We start from the raw sequence: 17,680 nt of genomic DNA, 5'->3' as shown, positions 1-17,680 counted from the left end.
CAGAGCAGAATTGGACCCACTAGGTATATGTGAAGGGTTTCGAAGAACAGTTTCAAAGCTACAGGAATGCCAGAGTATAGCATGAAATCCCTGAAGAAAGAATTCCTCATTTTACACAATCTTCCTGCCACCATGCTGCCCAACTGCAAAGAGCCCTGGGGTTATCGGCGCCACATTAGCCCCAACAAAGGGAAGCCCCTGCCCCCCAAGAAATACGCCCATGACGGGATTTCTACAATTGCTTTATTATCTGCCCAGGAAAGTTTCTCCAAGATGTGGCTCTTTCAGCTTATCATGCATTATTAGCGATGGTCTGAAAGAAAAGCAAACCAAAGTATATCAGGTCAGGACACAATAAACTGCAGCAGAAATCATATCCTCGGGGCTTCTGAAGCCCTTTGCATGTGTAACGTGATGCCCCCTGGGTGGCTCGAACCTGGGACCTTGGGATTGTAACTAACTCAGCAACCTCTCGTGCCTGAGCTAAAAAAGCTGCTTCCCTTAGCCAAGGCTGGAGCAGGCTCATCAGACTCCACCTCTAGGCCAGCAGCTCCCAAACTTTTTACTAAGACAACCCATCAACTGCATTTTGTCTTTTTGTCACCATTGCCCCTGCTCACCCTCCCCTCCTCAGTCCTCCAGCTCCTGTTCTCCCCTCCCTTCCCTTTCTCAGCCCTTCAGCTTCCTGCTCCCCTTTCTCTCCCCAGCTCTCACTCTCCCAGTCCTGCAGATCCCACCAACCCCCTGCAGCCAGGCCACAAATCACTACCCAGCTGTGGACTGTCCATTCGCTGGCTCTGGTCACTTCCTCCATGCTGTGACTGCTGTCCAGGCCCTGCTCTCATGTCCCCGGGGCAGCAGCCACAGCATGGAGGAAGTGGCCAGAGAGGGAAGTGACCACCCAGTCAGCAGCCGCTCCCCATCCAGCAGGTGCCTGGGAGGCGCTTCGTCCACCGCCCAGAGGAAGTGAGAGCACGGGGGGCCCAGACCCTTCCTACGACCCACCATTTGGGCTGGGGGTGTCCATTGCCACAGCACGTGGGCGTGGCTCACACTCCCCGCCACGTGCCAGAGGTTACCCAGGTCCGGGCCCTTGCCTGACACAATCTGCCCTTCTCGGTGCACTCCAACAAGGAAGGGGAAAATGGTTGCCCCCCAAATCACCTGCTAGGGAAACAGAGGCCTCAAAGGCCCAGGCCTGCTCTCTGTGATGCCGGTTTGACACTTGTAGAGTTCATCTGGGCCAGTTTGTGCCCTGAGTTACACGGGTGTAAATCCAGAGTCACGCCACTCACTGCTGTAACTGAAAGGGGAGCCTGTTCCCAGACTCCGGAGGAACTCCGCCGATTGGCACTGGGAGCAGTGAGATCCAAATCCGGCCCCAAGGGGTTAACGTGAGTGACGCAGCCAGAGCACAGGGCAGCAGAGCTGGGATGATAGCGCGCAATTCCAGCTTGCAGATGCATGCTCAGCTGCTAGGCCAAACACCTCCCTCTGCCTGCCTTGAGCCCCTGCTCGCTGCAGGACAGAGCTCACAGCCAAGCCAGATGTTCTGTCTCAAACCATCCCTGTAGCCGGGTGGTGCTGCAGGCCACCGAGCATCCTGCTTACGGCTCTGGGCCATGTGCCCAAAATGCCGGCTCCCAGCAGACTCCAGGGTCATCACATGTGTCAGTGGAGAAGCACATCCGAGCTAGTTTGCCTTCAATATCTACTGTGCTGAGACCAGCTCTTCCAGGCTCCAGATCTTACAGAAACCCCTTTGCAGGCCAGACTCAGCTGTTCCTTATTTTGCTCTGCAGTGACATGAGCTGCGTCTGAGTTCCCAGCTGCCGGAAGAGGTGAGGCGCAAGAGGGACCAGAGATGATATCACATGCTCTGAGGGGCCCTGCTTGCTCAGCTCTGTGTGTGGGGCAGCTGGCTGTGATCTCTGGATGGGGCCCGTGGCAATGATCTTGGCTCAGAGCCCCAGGAGGACACCACTCTCAAGGGTGCAAATTCTGTTCATGGAGACAGCCCCAAACATTGTCCATCTGGGGCCTCCCGTCCTGTCCATTTACTGTGGGTGACCTCCCAGAACCCCCTGCCTGGCCATTTGATTTCTCCCTGACGCTCCCCAGCAGAAGACCTCCCTCCCACTGCCCGCGCAGTAACATGGCTGGGGGTCTCACCTCTGCAATCCAGTCATCAAAGGCAGAGACGCGGGTGAAAACGGTGGGTCTCTTTAAGGTGTTGCAGCCATAGGAAGAGACAAAGCTGGCGATGCCATGCACCTGCCATCTCCCATCAGAAGCCCGGCAGTTAAGGGGGCCACCAGAGTCACCCTGAAAGAGAGCCAGCCCCCCGTGAGTGAGGGTGTCAGATCCCCGATCCCTCACTCACCGCCTGCTGGGCTACAGCTGTGCACCAGGCTCTGGGGGCAAAGTCCAGCACGTCACTGGAGCCATCTCCAAGGCTGTCACCGCAGGGAGGCCTACCCAGTGCCTTGAACTCTCTCAGCCAGCACTGGCTGTGAAATGGTCAGGCGGAGAGGAGGAAAAATATTCCAGTGCAGCTGAGTCTGACCTCGCAGCCCTTCTCCGCACTGCTGCTCTTAGTCACGGGATCAGGCGAACAAAGACAAGGCTTTTGCATCCGCTGCAGGAATGTCTGAGCAGGAGTGTTACCTACGCCTGGGGCAGGGTGAACAGGGAGCTTTTCACTCAGATGCTCCTATTCACCCAAAGCAAATTTCCAGCCTGACATGTACCATTAACAGGTCTCACAGCATTGGTGTTACAGCCTCACTGCTCTGGCTTCTCCTCCCTGACCGGCTGACGTGTAAGTCACCAAGAGACCAGACACGGTCAGCTTTACAGTCCATCTGTGGTATGCTTGCAGTGCCAACCGCCCGCTGTGTGTCCAGAAGTGACAGCTACAGCCCAAACTGCAGGCACCAGCTGATTACCGGGAGAAATGGTGAATTACTATGAATCACACTCACAGTTCAGAACTTCCCAACCCTGCAACTGATGAGCAGAGAAACATGGATAAATCATTCCCTGAAAGTTCCTTGCTCAGCTAGTCTAATGGGCTTTGCCTGTGGGGAAGGGCAGCAGGCTGGGCACCTGCCTGCCAAAGGGAGCCAGCCTGTCAAAGCTGGGTGTAGGCTGGGTGTAGGCTGGGTGGAGGTGGGTTTCTGCCTCCTGCGACCTTCCTGTACTTTGGTGGGTGCAGTGAGTGCTGCTGACAACAGTGACAAAGCGTGTGACCCCCTGGTAACAGCTGAGTCACCCCTGTACGTTGGGCTAGTGGGCGTGTGCATCGGATGCGGTAGTTTGGTCAGACAGATCACATGCGCACACTTGCTTGCACGCTAGCCAGCACTGCACCAGTGTTGTCCGCCACTCTCTTTCCAGCCCTGTACTCACATTGCAGCCTGATCTGATGTCCCCGCCAGCGCAGACCATGCTCTCTCTGATAGCGGTGCTGCCCCACCAGTCAGGCTGGGTGCAGTGCTCATAGTCCACCACCGGGAGCAGAGCCTGCTGCAGCTTGTCAGGGAGGGATCCGCCAGCTGCAAACAGAAGATGCACCCTTACCCAGTGACACCAAGCCCAAGTACTGGGTTCGAGTCCCACCTCTCCTGATTCATTCAGGGCTCTATCCCATGCAGCGCTGAGCACTCCTGGGAGCTGTTGATCACCTTCAGCTCCAATGGAAGTCAGTGGGAGCTGGGAGCACTCAGCACCTTGCAGGAGAAGGCCCTGGGTGATGTTTGGCTCCTGCTGCTCCTGACACTCCCACAGAACCAGAGAGAGCCTGGGCTGGTTGGAGGAGCTGGTGATGAACTAGGGAACCTGTCACCCCTTCCTCCCCAGCTTGACACCCTCCCACATGGGTTCCAGTCAATGCTCACTGCTGTCTGAAGGCTGCTTGCTGGAGGGGCGGGTGCCCATCCAGCTCTTAGGGGAAAGGTGACCATGTCCCAGAATAACTAGTTCTGGCGACACAAATTGGCAGCCTCAGCAGCTGCCCTGGTGGCCCTTGAGGAGGCCCCCCTAGGCCAGGATCGAGGCACATTGGCAAGGGGCAATGCATGGGGAAGAAACCCTGAGCTGCCCATGCTGCACTTCATTTGTGGAGACTGGCCTCCAGTCTCCGGGGCTGGAGCTCTGCTGCCACTCAGTGCTAGCGAGAAAGAAAACCAGCCAGAGGAACAATTAACTAATTGCATCCCTCCAAGCCGCGTCCCCAGCGTGGCTGCCCTTGTGCTTTCCCACGAGAGAGCTCCCCGGGGCAGAGCAGCCCGGCACATACTGTAGAGGCGCCCCCAGCCAGTGATGTAGCAGGGATAGTTGTTGGGCAGGACCTCGCCTGCGGGCGGGAGGCAGCCCAGCTGCACTGTGTCGTTGAGCTCAGCACTCCGGGACAGCTTGATCAGGGCAATGTCGTTGCTGCAAGAGAACGAGTCAGAGCTCACTGGAGGGGCAGATGGCTCAGGGGTCTGGCAATGGAGCCGTCTGCCAGCAGGCCGAGCGAGAAGCCACGGATGTCACAGGGCAGCAGCTGTTATTGGCTCGGGGCTCAGTCCAGTTCTCCGTGGGATAGGTGTTCACAGCATGACAGACCCCCCCTTACAGGCAGCCTGACCAGAGAGGCCTGGAGACTGCGCTTGAGGTGTCCCCACGGGTTGGGGGGGGTGGGGGGGCTGTTCTCCTGCTCCATGGATTGAAGACATCCCTGCCCAGGGCTAAAAACCCACCCCTTGCACCACGAGGGGGACAATATGTCCCTGGCACAGAGCTTGGCAAAGAGAGCCCAGGGGAGCCCACAGCCCTGCTCACCGGTCCCTTCCCAAAGGAAGGGCAGCGTGTGCTGATCAGGACGTAGACCCCAGCCCTGTCGCGTCACAGGCCTGCCCAGGGCCTGCTCTGCTATGAGGGGAACCTGTGGCCTGGGAGCCAGCATGGCAGATAAAGCCACACTATTCCCCTGCTGGCTTTTTCAGCCCCTCAGCACCCACTGGCCTGAAGAGTGCTGCCCACGGCACCAGTGTCAGGCCCAGGGTCCTTACATGGGAACAGCTCTGTGTGTGTCTTTCCCTCCCCAGCCATTCTTATAAACAGACTGTTCCCTGCCTGCCGCTGCCCTCCCTGGGAGCCCTGCCGCCCCCAGGCAGCTCAGAAGGGAGGGCAGCTGCAGCCTGGCACATGCCTGCATTGCCTTACCCGCAGGCCACGCAGATGGGCTTCCAGCGAGGGTGGACGAAGATGTCCTCATGATTCACTGGGATGTGCTGCTCAGGGCCCTCTGCCACGCTTCTGTCATACTCCCCCAGCACTACCTTGTAGGTGAGGGATTTACTGAAAGGAAACCCCCGAGAGCCTGTGAGGAGACAGCCCGGGGATCGCAGCAGGGGCAGCATGGGGGGGGCAGCCTGCAGTGCCCCCTCGGGCTCAGAGGGGTTGGAGTCCCGCACACCACGCAGGAGACATCACCCTAGTCCCTGTGTCGGCCCCCAGCCCATATCATGATCAGCAGCACACACCCCAGCTGGCACGGCCTGGCCCTGCGGGACTTGGGGCCCAGACAGCCCCTCATGCGGGGACACACAGCACAGGGACACTGTCGTGGCGGGACTGGCCCCTCTAAGGAGAGTCAGGGCCACTCTACCCATGATGGGCTTCTTTAAAGAGACTGAACCTATCTTGAGCCCCCTTCCCCCATAGTAATTAGGTGCTCAGCAGCTAACTGGTTAATGAGCATTTGGGCCTGTTAAGGGGCTCCCAGAGCTCAGCTGAAGGAGGTGCTCTTGGAGGGAGGGCCTGGGAGCCTTTTAACAGGACCAGAGCCTCACTAAGCAGATGAACTAAATGAATCATCCCAGGAGAAGGGGAATGTCTCTGAAAGACTCTGAGTGGGCGGGGAACCCAGAACAGGGGCTGACATAGGTGTAGTTTGACTTCTATATTTGGGGCTCCAGTCAGGCCAATGGGGCCATACATGGAGGGGACAATTCCGTGCCTGCCCACAGAGGCACCATTTCAGATGGGGGTGGGGGGTGCACAACTTTAACTGTGATTCCGGGGGGTACTTACGCAACTGAAAACTCTAGCGTTTTTGCAGATAATAACTTAGAAATTATCTGATAGGAACACGGTACCTAATTCCTATATCAAGAAACAAAATTAAATAAATATTAGACCCACTCAGCTCTAATACTGACATGCTCTGACACCTTGTGGGAAGTCACTTAAAGGACACTGGTTGGGTTTAAAATGGTAATGTCTATTCTTACTCAGATACACTTACTGAAGTCAGAAGGGGCCAGCATGAGCATCTAGTCCGACCTCCTGCACCTCGCAGGCCACAGAACCTCACCCACCCACTCCTGTAACAGACCCCTAGCCGCTGGCTGAGTTACTGAACTCCTCAAATCACGGTTTAAAGACTTCAAGTTACAGATAATTCACCATTTACACTAGTTTAAACCTGCAAGTGACCCATGCTCCATGGTCCATGCTGCAGAAGAAGAAAACCCTCCAGGGTCTCTGCCAATCTGACCCAGGGAAAAATTCTTTCCCGACCCCAAATATGGTGATCAGTTAGATCTTGAGCATGTGGGTAAGACCCACCAGGCAGATACCTGGGAAAGAATTCTCTGTAGTAACTCAGAGCTCTCCCCATCTAGTGTTCCATCTCCAGCAATTGGGGATTTTTGCTACAGGCAGTCGCCGATGGGCCACACACCATTGTAGGCAGTCCTGTCATAGCATCCCCTCCATAAACTTATCAAGTTCAGTCTTGATAGCCAGTTAAGTTTTTTGCCCCCACTGCTCCCCTTGAAAGGCTGTTCCAGAACTTCACTCCTCTGATGATTAGAGATCTCTGTCTAATTTCAAGCCTAAACTTCTTGATGGCCAGTTTATATCCATTTCTTCTGGGGTCCACATTGGCGCTTAACTTAAATAACTCCTCTCCCTCCCTGGTATTTATCCCTCTGATGTATTTATAGGGAGCAATCATAGCTTCCCTCAGCCTTCTATTGGTTGGGCTAAACAAGCCAAGCTCCTTGAGGTGCCTCTCCTAAGGTAGGTTTTCCATTCTTCAGATCATCCTAGTAGCCCTTCTCTGCACCTGTTCAGTTTGAATTCATCTTTATTAAACATGGGAGACCAGAACTGCACACAATACTCCAGGTGAGGTCTCACCAGTGCCTTATATAATGATACTAACACTTCCCTCTCTCTACTGGAAATACCTCGCCGGATGCATCCTAGGACTGTGTTAGATTTTTCATGGTCACATCACATTGACGGCTCAAGTCATCCTGTGATCAGCCAATATGTGCAGCTCTTTCTCCTCCTCTTTCACTTCCAACTGATAAGTCCTCAGCATATAGCAAAATTTCTTGTTGTTAGGCCCTAAATGCATGACCTTGCACTTTGAACTATTAAATATCATTCCATTTCTCAAAAAGAACAGGAGTACTTGTGGCACCTTAGAGACTAACCAATTTATTTGAGCATAAGCTTTCGTGAGCTACAGCTCACTGCATCGGATGCATGCTATGGAAAATACAGTGGGGAGATTTTATATACACAGAGAACATGAAACAATGGGTCTATTACTCCAGTTTACAAGGTCATCGAGATCTTCTTGTATAGTATTCCGGTTCTCCTCTATATTGGCTATACCTCCCCGCTTTGTGTCATCTTCAAATTTTATTAGGACACTCCCACTTGTTGTGCCAAGGTCATTAATAAAAAATGTTTAATCAGATCCAAGACTGATCCCTGAGGAACTCCGCTAGTAACCTCCCTCCAGCCTGACAGTTCACCTTTCAGTAGGACCTGTTGCAGTCTCCCCTTCAACCAGTTCCTTATCCACCTTTCAGTTCTCTTATTAATGCCCATCTTCTCCAGTTTAACTAATCATTTCTCATGTGGAACTGTATCAAAAGCCTTCCTGACATCCAGGTAGATTAGATCTACTGTATTTCCTTTGTCTAAAATATCAGTTCTCTTCTCAAAGAAAGATAGCAGTAACTTGTTACCACCTCTTGAATAGAACAATTGAAACAACTGTAGAAAAATCTACAATTACTTTCTATCATTTAGGCTACTCACTTTTTGCAGTTCACCAAGCTTGGAACAGATCATTTAACTTTAGGGAAACTCCTAACAGCCCTTTCTTATCTTAATCACCCGCTAATCACTCTGTTTAGAAACAAAATTCTGACTCCCTGCCTCTGGGGCACAAGCTGGGAGCAGTCTCCTGTCTCCTCTGCAGAACTCATTGCATTGCACACTCAGGCTGCCTGCCTGAGGCTTGTGTGGGAGTGGGGGCAGCGCCCTCCCACGCCTGCCCAAACTCCGCCTGTGAGGGGACCATGCCTGCAGGGCCTTGCCATGCCATGAGGGCGTGCTCGGGGACAGCGCTCTGCCACAGGCCCAGCCTCTGCGCGGGTCCCACTGGTGAGCAGTGCTAGCTAATAGCCCTGTGCTCGCAGTAAGCAGCTCCGGCCTCTGCTGGGAGAAGCAGACTCTGTGCCGCACCTCCTGCAGCCAGGCCGGAGAGCTCAGGGCAGAGTGCAGTGGAGTCACGGGGGCGGGCGCGGTAGGAGCATGGTCCCTGCGGGGTGTTTCTGGGTGATCTTCTCCTAGTGCTGGTAACCAGAGCGCTAATGCTTAGTGCTTATGCAGCCCTTGATGGGCCACATCCTGCTCTGAATTGCATCGCTGCCACCACACTGACGCTGGGCGGGCAGTTGGGATTGTCCCCCCCATGGCAGAGATGGAGGGACATGGCCCAGGCTGCCGAGCGCCTCAGTTACAAGGCTCCATGTCACTCAGTTCTCTCCATCTTGGGGGTCTCCACTGCTGGCCAGGGTCAGGCGTTGGAACTGGCTGCCGCTGCTGGGAGGGCCCATTACCCGGAATGGGGCATGTCTGCTGGGAGGTCTCATGGCAAGGAGCAGCTCACTAGCCATGGCAGACCAGGGCCCTGTGGCTCCTGCCCCAAGACCCCATGGTGCGTCGGCCGCACTAAATTCTAAAGAAAAGGAGGACTTGTGGCCCCTTAGACACTAGCCAATTTATTTGAGCATAAGTTTTCATGAGCTACAGCTCACTTCATCGGATGCATTCACTGCATGCAATGTACTGGCTACTCCACAGTATGCATCCGATGAAGTGAGCTGTAGCTCATGAAAGCTCATGCTCAAATAAATTGGTTAGTGTCTAAGGGGCCACAAGTACTCCTTTTCTTTTTGCGAATACAGACTAACACGGCTGCTACTCTGAAACCTAAATTCTAAGCAATCGGAAGAGGAGGAGGCTTACGAGATGCAGTGCGCAGCCGTCATGACCCATGTGGGAGCGATGAGGGTTCCCCCGCAGGTGTGGTGGAAAGCACCGTCCCGCTCGTACTGCAGGGAGATCTGCCAGGAGACAAGACAGGGCAGTGGGGGACGTGCTGTGGAGCTCCAGGGCTCTCCGGCTCCACTGTGGGGAGGCTCTGAACAGTGGGAGCTTTAGGGTAACATCCCATGGAACCCACCCCAACGACCATGGCCCATCGGAGTGCTAGCAGGGCTCTGGTAGCAGCTTTGGCCTGGCCCAGGTGTGGTGCCAGGGTGCCCTCTGGGCGCTGTGGATGCATGCAGCGGAGGCTGCTGTGTGAGTTACCATGATACACAGTCTGCCAGGGCAAAGCCTCTCCCTGCTCGCGCAGCACCAGGGGGCAGCAGGCACTGAGGGGCTGACCCACACGCACTGTCACTCAGAAATGCCCTGGGGTTGAGGGGAGCAGCTGGTCTCTGGCTCCCACCTAGCACTCCCTCGTGCCCACCCCTGGCAGAGCCCTGCTCGTGTCAAGTGACTAGAGGGGCTTCAGGGGGCTCTTTGGGGAAGACTCTGCCAAGGTGCTGCTGCCCCTCCCAGTGAATTTTGGGGCTTTTCTGCTTCTCCCTCTGCCCGTCAGTGCCATGGGCTGGAACATGGGCACAGACACAGAGCTGCGATCAACTGTTCACAGAGAGAAGAAATCCAGCTAAGAAAGGCAAAGGCAAGGAATCCATCCTGCCCCCCCCAGGCTGCTGTGAGCTGATGCTTGACAGGGCTCTGATTTTCAGAGGGTGGGGCTCAGCTATGTCTGAAACCAGCCCCGTAAGTGTATCCTGAAGCTTGTGCCAATCCTGGCCTTGCACTGCCCAGTCTGTTAGTAGGGGGTGTGGAACGCACACCGGGGGACCCGCAATAGGCACAAGCTGGGATCCAGATAAAACAGCAGCAAGAATTTCATGCACATCAGATGAGGGACTTGTTCTCCCAGACCATAAGGTCAGTGGGGGGTTGCCTAAGGACTGCAGGGCAGGGCATTAACCAATGGTGAGTTTTGCTTCTTCAGTACAGCCGTGAGGAGAAGTGATGAAGAAGATGGAGTTTCTGGTCCCTTTAGCTCTCCTTTGCTCCATAACTGGGCACCGATTCAATATCCCACCCCACCCCCTTTGCTTCACCTGTCCAACACCACAAGAGCTTGGTGTGGTCAGAGCAATGCTGCAGGTCTAACCCCCCAACCCCCAGGCCTGGGGAGATTACAGCAGGGTGAATAATGGAGTTTTTTAGTCACTGGCTGCTCCAAAATTTTGGGGTGGGGGGAATTTCTTATCGACCGAAAGTGAATTTTTTTTCGGATTTTCAGGAAACCTAAACATCTGAAGAAGAAATAGATAACGATGCAGCCGTGTCAGGGTAGGACCATGTACCCGTGATGGGTCAAACAGAATATTTCATTTTGCTTTTGAGTGTTTGAAAATGTTTTAATTTTTTTTAATAAACTGGAAGTACTTTTGAAAGATTCACTTTGAATTGAGAAATCGAAACATCGAGCTTCAAAAAGTAATATTGGGGAGGGCTCCAAAAAATGTTTTCAATATTTTTCTGACCAATCAAATGCATCAAAATCAACACAAACATGGGTAAGGCTTCTGCCAACCCAAATCTGGATTTTTCAGTGGGAAAAAAAAAGTTTGCTCTGAACCCTAACACCACGCACTAGTGCAGACGGTGCGATCGGATCGAGCCTCGTTGCTGATTGGCTCTCGCCGCGTCCAACGGGGTGGATTTCACTCACCTGCCAGGGCCAGCTGTAAGCCACAGCATCCTCTCCATTCACCACCCTTGTGTGGGGGGAGTAGACTGGTGTCCCACACCCGTGGGCTGGAGGGAGAGAGCACTGTGCATTACACAGATGGCAAAGGCACCAGACCCTTCTGCTGAGCAGAGGAGGCTGGACAATGGGGAAGCGAGACATGTGGTCATGCCGGCTCACCCTCTCCAACCCAACCCTGGACATCCCCAGTAGGGTGACCAGACAGCAAATGTGAAAAATCAGGCAGGAGGTGGGGGGTAATAGGAGCCTTTATAAGAAAAAGACCCAACAATTGGGACTGTCTCTATAAAATCGGGACATCTGGTCACCCTAGTCCCCAGTCACTCCCCAGTCCTGAGGTGGAGGGGCAATCCCCTGGCCCAGGCTCTCCATGGGATGGTTACCTTGCCCCATGTAGGCCTGCCCAGGGTTTCATCCCCTCCTGAGCTGACCCGTCTCCACATTTACAAATGAGGCAGGCACCAGGGCCCAATCCCCTGACAGCACCTTGCACAACCTCCGCAAGGTCGAGGGCAACCGGCGGGCTAGGCACAGGAGGAGCAAGGAGAGCTCTGTGTGCCCTGGGGCTGCAGATGGCATAACAGGCCTTCTTCCTTAAGTATGTGCTCTGTGCAGGGGCGCTGGGGCAGAGGAGAGAGCCTTCGCTCTAGCCCGTTTCTTACCACCAGCCGCAAGCAGAATGGGGATCAGCAGCCTCAGCATCTTGGTCAGATGGTCCCCAAGAGACACAGGGCCCTTTAATACTCCCCTTTATCAGAGGCTGCAGGGTAGGGAGGTGCCTAGCAGCTCCGAGAGCAGGTGTTGGAATATCCTGTGCCCGGGTGCAAGGTCACTCCGAGGAAACAGGGCCCCCCTGTCCTGCACCTGCCCGGCCTTGGGCAGATTGGGCCATGGCCAATCAATGGATGCCGAGAGCGTCACTTAGCAAGCAGGCTGGGTCACAGTCAGGGTGCCCTCTAATTTTTCTCACCCTGTGCGGAATGACTTTTATTATGTGCGCCACTGTGGAGGTGAGGTGTGACACATGACCTCCACACTGGTGCACAGAACAAAAGGTATGTGGTCGGGGTGGGGCCGAGGGGTTTGGAGTGTGGGATGGGGCTCAGGGCTGGGGCAGAGGGCTGGGTGCAGGGACCGAGGGCTCTAGCTGGGGGTGCGGGCTGTGGGGTGGGGCAGAGGGATGCCGCAGGGGAGGGGGGATGAGGGTTCCAGCTGGGAGTGCAGGCTCAGGGCTGGGGCAGAGGGTTGAGCTGTAAGGGGGAGAGGGCTCCGGCAGGGGGTGTGGGCTCTGGGGTGGGGCCAGGGGTGAAGGGTTTGGGGTGCAGGCTGCCCCGGGACTACAGCAGGGAGAGAGCTCTCTCTCCCCACAGCAGCAGCACCTGGGCTGAGGGGGCAGAGGTGCCTCTCCCCGCCATGGCAGCTCTGGGGCTGGGTTGGGTTGGGTGGGTTGGGGCCAGGGGGCCGGGCACCTCTTCCCCGTCTGCGGCAGGTCCAAGCCAGGCTGGGTTGGGGCTCGGTTGCTGCAGATCCGGGGCTGGGCTGGGGCTGGCATGAAGAGGCACCTCTCCCTGCCGCAGCAGGTCCAGGGCTGGGGGAGAGGCATCTCTCCCTGCTGCAGCCCTGAGCGCCGGTGCAGTGCTTAATAGGCTGCTGCACGGCCATGCAGCTTACAGGGAACTTAGGTCACGGTGCTGGAGAGTGAGTGGGGCCACCTCTAGCCTGAACACTGGCCTGGGTCCCGGGGGGCTAGAGGAATGGAGTCCATCCCCCACTGTAGCCCCCTGCCGTGGGGAGGGGAATGAGCAGAAGATCTGCACAGACATAGGCCAGCTGGCCTGGTCCTGCTCCCTGCACTGGGGTAAGGACTCAGGGCCTGATCCAAGTCCCATTGAAATCACAGGAGACTCTGACTTCACTGGGAGCTGGAGCCGGCCCCTCGTAAGGGCCCTTATGGGGCGAGGGGGACGAAGGAGCAGCATGTGCCGCGTGCTGCCATTCTGCACAGGGGTCACTCACAGCAAATGGTGCTAGTAACAATGCAGCTGCTTCAGGGCAGGGCCTTGAACCTGTGAGGAGCCAGAACCCACCTGGGACGGTGTTATGATGCAGATGTTAAATTCTGGAAATTTGGTCTCACTTCATAGGTAGGGGCTGTTAATAGATGGCTTGTACAGGGTTACTAAAATCTGTTATAAACATGTCCCAGAGGCCAGCAGCATGTATTCAAAGTGGTTATAAGCTGGGGTTATGGGTGGTTATTGGCCAGGCTCACAAGCCACCCACAGATCTATTGGTCTCTATAACAATCTGCAGCAACCAATTAACCAGTTATTAAAATATCTACTTAGCCTTCGTTAGCCCTCTATAAACCGCTTCCAAATGGAACAGTCATGCAAAGTGTGCGTGTAAAGTCGATTCAGATTCAGGGTTCCCTTGTGACCATGTAGGACTTTGTACTGCTTTCTATGGGGCTCATTTTAACACCTTATTGATACAGGGTGGCTGGCCCCTTTGAGGGGAATCAGGGCCCAGTCTATCCATGATAGGCTTCGTTAAGGAGAACAAGCCCATCCAGGGTGAGAAAACCTGGATTTGTGCTGGAAATCACTTTAGATAAGCTATTACCAGCAGGACAGTGGGGTGGGAATAGGTATTGTTTCATATTCTCTGTGTATATATAAAGCCTGCTGCAGTTTCCACGATATGCATCTGAGGAAGTGAGCTGTAGCTCACGAAAGCTTATGCTCTAATAAATTGGTTAGTCTCTAAGGTGCCACAAGTCCTCCTTTTCTTTTTGCGAATACAGACTAACACGGCTGCTACTCTGAAGCCCATCTCAGCCCACCATCTCAGCCCAGTAAGTAATTAACTGCCTAGGTGGCTGGTTGGCAGCTAATTGACTAAGGGGCACCTGGACCAGATAAACAGCTATCAGGGCTCAGTAGCTAGAGGGTGCTCTTAGTGAGAGGAGACACCCAGAGAGAAGCTGGCTTAGTTTATAGTACACAGGGCCCAGGAGTAGGGTAGAGGGACTCTTGGCACAAGGAGGGAGCCTTCCTGAATTCTTACACAGAGCCAGGAGGAGGCTGTGGGCTGCCTGAATTTCAGAGAGGACCCGGGCTCCAAGGGTGGATGTGAGGGGCTAAAGAAGCTGTACTCTATACAGGAGTGAATAAATAAGACATAAAGGGGGAGTCTTGGTCGAAGTACTCTGGACTGGGAGTCAATCATTGCAAGAAGGAGAAAGAGTACAGCAGGCCTGCAGGGATACGCTGTACCACAAGGCAGTGTGCATGAGGGTGGCATCCCAGTCGGGTTCTCTCTGCTAAGGGAATGCTCATTTAGCTTCCTTGACGTGTGTGTGTAGGGTGCTGTGTTGCACCTCTTGCATTTAATTTCCTTGCATTATTGTAATTGTTGGATTTAGAATAAAAGAGAAGGGCAGAGTGCTGACCTCCCATTCAGAGAGACACAGGGCCCCAAATTCCAGGGAGGTGGGGGGGCGAACTGCGTTGGTTTCTGCAGTGTCTCCTGGGGCTGGATTTGGCTTGTGTCCATTGTCTGAATGTACAAGACCAAAGTCAAATAATCACACCCAGCTCACTTCCACTGACCCCACAAGGCATTTCCCACTAGCGGCCCTTTCCCTGCCTCTGGGTCTCTGGCACAATGGCAGTTGTGACAATAAGAAAAGGAGTACATGTGGCACCTTAGAGACTAACCAATTTATTTGTCTGTTTATTTGTGACAATGGGCATCTTTTTCGAAAGGGTGGTTCCCCCATCCCCCAGGTAACAGGTGATCTCAGCTGCTGAGTTAGTCTCCCAGGCCTGCCCATCCCTGGCTGTCCTCTGCCTCCCGACCAGCCTTTCAAGGTGCTGATCCCCTTTGTGGTGTCAGCATTTGTGCCTTTCCTGAAGCACCACTCCCAGGGGAATAAGGCCCCTCTAAACAGGATCAAAATTAGTCTGGGAGCAAGAGCAGGTGGTATGAAATAAGTGTTAACAATTAACAAGTGACCCTGGTTTAGCAGGAGATTTTTATTTTCTTTCCCACAAGATGATGTCAAATCTGCTGCCAGACTCCAGAGGGAGATGATAAAGGAGGAGGTGAAGGACAGAGAGCAGCAGACTTGGTTACACAAGGCTTAGGCTCTTAACTATGAAGGTGTCAGAGGCTAGGCCAACACAGCACAGTGTTTCCAAGCTTCAGTGTTATCCAGTAACCTGGGCAGGGAGTGACAGAGATGCAAAACCCCAGTGTTCTCACCAGGATGGTCAAAAATGTCCAGTCAGACTGTTTTTTCCCAGGATGGGGGTGTGGGTAGAGGGTGAGAATTGCAGATTCCAACCCCCTCATTCAGAACACCTAGGCCAGGCCCCCTCTACACATCAGAAGATTTAAAAACTAATAAAATTTTCTGGATGATTTTTGAACCTTCTAGGGGGTCACATTTCAGTGCCACCACCAGAGCTAGAAAATACTTCCCCAGCTCCTCCTTGGTGTTTGAAATGGAAGCTGGGTGTCTCTCAGAATCACATGACTCCAGAAGCTGGAAGCTTTCTGAAAAACACTGACTCGTGCTAAAGCCAGGAGAGTTGCCAGCACTGGAACATTGCGGAGTGTGCTGCCCTGTCCCTGCACTCTTGCCTTCCGTCTCCAGCCTGGGGGGTTAAGCTTAAACCAGCCATGGCTGCCAGAACTAGAGCAGAGTTGAGTGTGATCTTCATGCACCAGGAGCAAATTGTGTGATGGCTGCGCTTCACTGCCATGGCATTAGCAGCAGAACCCTGATGCAGGTCATCAGACCCCACATTCCTTAAAGCCAGGAAAATGAGGGCATTGCTCGCTGTATGGCCATGCAGCACAGCCTGGTCTCTAATCTGTTACAGATGGGCATGTATGTAGCATGCTCCTGCACTCTGATCTTCGTCTGCCCCAAGGGGAAGATGCTGTCCCTTTACTAGGTGTGTGGGCCCTGATTCTCCTCTCTCTCGCAGTGTAACGTGACTGGAGTAATTGCAATGTACAGCAGGGGAGTGGAAAGCAGAACCAGGCCTGGACCCAGCCAATAGCACTGTACCGAGGGCCTTGCCAGAGTTAAACAAATGGTTCCTTATGAAAGAAAATCATAACACACTTTCTAGCGACTAAACCTAACGAGTTATCCTCTCATCTAAAGAAACTCATCTCACCCAAAGATCTCTCCAGCGTTCTCAGCTAACCCTGGTTGAGATCCCACTTTCAGGAGGCAAATTTATTGTCCATTTCCTGCCTAGGTGAGGGATGCCAGGGTTTCGTCTTTATCCCCCAAAATAATAGAGCAAACTTGTGATGTGCATCGCATGATAGGGTTCTCCCCATTCTAAGAACATAATTTCCCACTACATACATAACTCCTCACACAACATCTGTACGTGTGTTTTGCGATGATGCTGATGAGCCGTGGGACACAGGCTTTCACCTGAGACATTCCAGGACATGCTTTGGTGAACTAGAATCTACAGGCTGGACTCAATAGATCCCTGCAGCCCCCTTCACCCTCTCTCTGCCCTTTGCCAGTTGGCACTGAGAGGTTCCTGGGTCACCCCGGGATATCTGGATCTAAAAGCACAAGCCTCTTCTGCCTTAGTTAAATGGTCGAGCTGTGTTAGCTAAGGTTGTAGCAGGCTCTGAACCTCTGTATGTGGCCCAGTCACTACTAGAGAGGCATAGAGTGGATGGGTATTACACCACTGGATATGAGGGCTCAGATCCTCAGAGGTGTTTAGGCACATAACTCCCATTGATTTTATGGAGAGTCAGGCATCTGAATACCTTTGAGGCTCTGGGTCTAATGGACTAATGTGACTGGCAACTAGGAACAGCTGGTTTCTTGTGTCTTGCTGTGCTGCTGATTTCCTGTGTGCCTTGGGCCAGCCCCAGCCCCTTTCTGTGCCTCAGTTTCCCCATCTGTACAGTGGGGATGATATTTCTTTACCCACCTCCCAGGGGGCTGTGAGGATTTGTTTGCTAATCACTCCATGATGCTAGGAATTATGGCCATCTCCATCCGTCTCTTGAATGTCCTGCCTTTGACTGCTCCTTGGATTGGCTCCATCTCTAATCAGGAAAGGGAAATAAACATGACCCTCTTTTTCCCATAGCTCTGCAGCTAGTGCACAAGAAGGGGAATAAGCTACACCAGTCTGATGCACCTTTAGACCAGCTCCTCTGGCTCCCCATTGGGGTGGTAGGGGTACAATCATTTCAGTCAAAAAGCCACATCCCTAACCAACATAGTTACGCTGGTGTGAACCTGTGCGTAGAGCAAGCCTAAGTACCAGCAATCCACCCTCAGAGCACAATCAGCCAGAGAGTTTAGCAGATGATGTAACATCTCTACCTTGTTTCATTGGCTGAGCCTGTCCTAAGCTTCTAAGGTTCATGACTACATTATACTTTGGAATGCCCCCCCCATCGGCGCTGGAGCTTAGGGCTCTGCTGCACCCCCGGCTTGAAGGGGTTTCCGTTCTATAC

General features: G+C 53.7%; 1 protein-coding gene across 1 annotated transcript; it reads right to left on the bottom strand.

The window, feature by feature from the left end:
• Positions 1 to 225: 225 nt before the first annotated feature.
• Positions 226 to 11,902, bottom strand: CELA3B (chymotrypsin like elastase 3B). The gene is made up of 8 exons (XM_084652129.1): positions 11,824 to 11,902; positions 11,123 to 11,208; positions 9,328 to 9,425; positions 5,212 to 5,346; positions 4,301 to 4,437; positions 3,412 to 3,557; positions 2,173 to 2,325; positions 226 to 313 (listed from the first exon to the last, which is right to left on the bottom strand). The coding sequence occupies exons 1-8, from the start codon at positions 11,861 to 11,863 to the stop codon at positions 293 to 295; spliced, it is 816 nt and encodes a 271-aa protein (XP_084508255.1). The 5' UTR covers positions 11,864 to 11,902; the 3' UTR covers positions 226 to 292.
• Positions 11,903 to 17,680: the final 5,778 nt, after the last annotated feature.

This window comes from Lepidochelys olivacea, assembly GCF_965140295.1.
Source record: "Lepidochelys olivacea isolate rLepOli2 genome assembly, chromosome: 18".
NCBI classification, from domain to species: Eukaryota; Metazoa; Chordata; order Testudines; family Cheloniidae; genus Lepidochelys; species Lepidochelys olivacea.
This window is presented reverse-complemented; position numbering and strand designations above follow the sequence as displayed.

Excerpts from the sequence above, each read along its gene's own strand:
- CELA3B (XM_084652129.1), bottom strand. The coding sequence starts at position 11,863 with ATGCTGAGGCTGCTGATCCCCATTCTGCTTGCGGCTGGTG. Across the intron at positions 11,209-11,823 it reads CATTCTGCTTGCGGCTGGTG|CCCACGGGTGTGGGACACCA; the intron begins GTAAGAAACGGG and ends CTCTCCCTCCAG. Across the intron at positions 5,347-9,327 it reads ACGGCTGCGCACTGCATCTC|TAAATCCCTCACCTACAAGG; the intron begins GTAAGCCTCCTC and ends GTTTCCTTTCAG.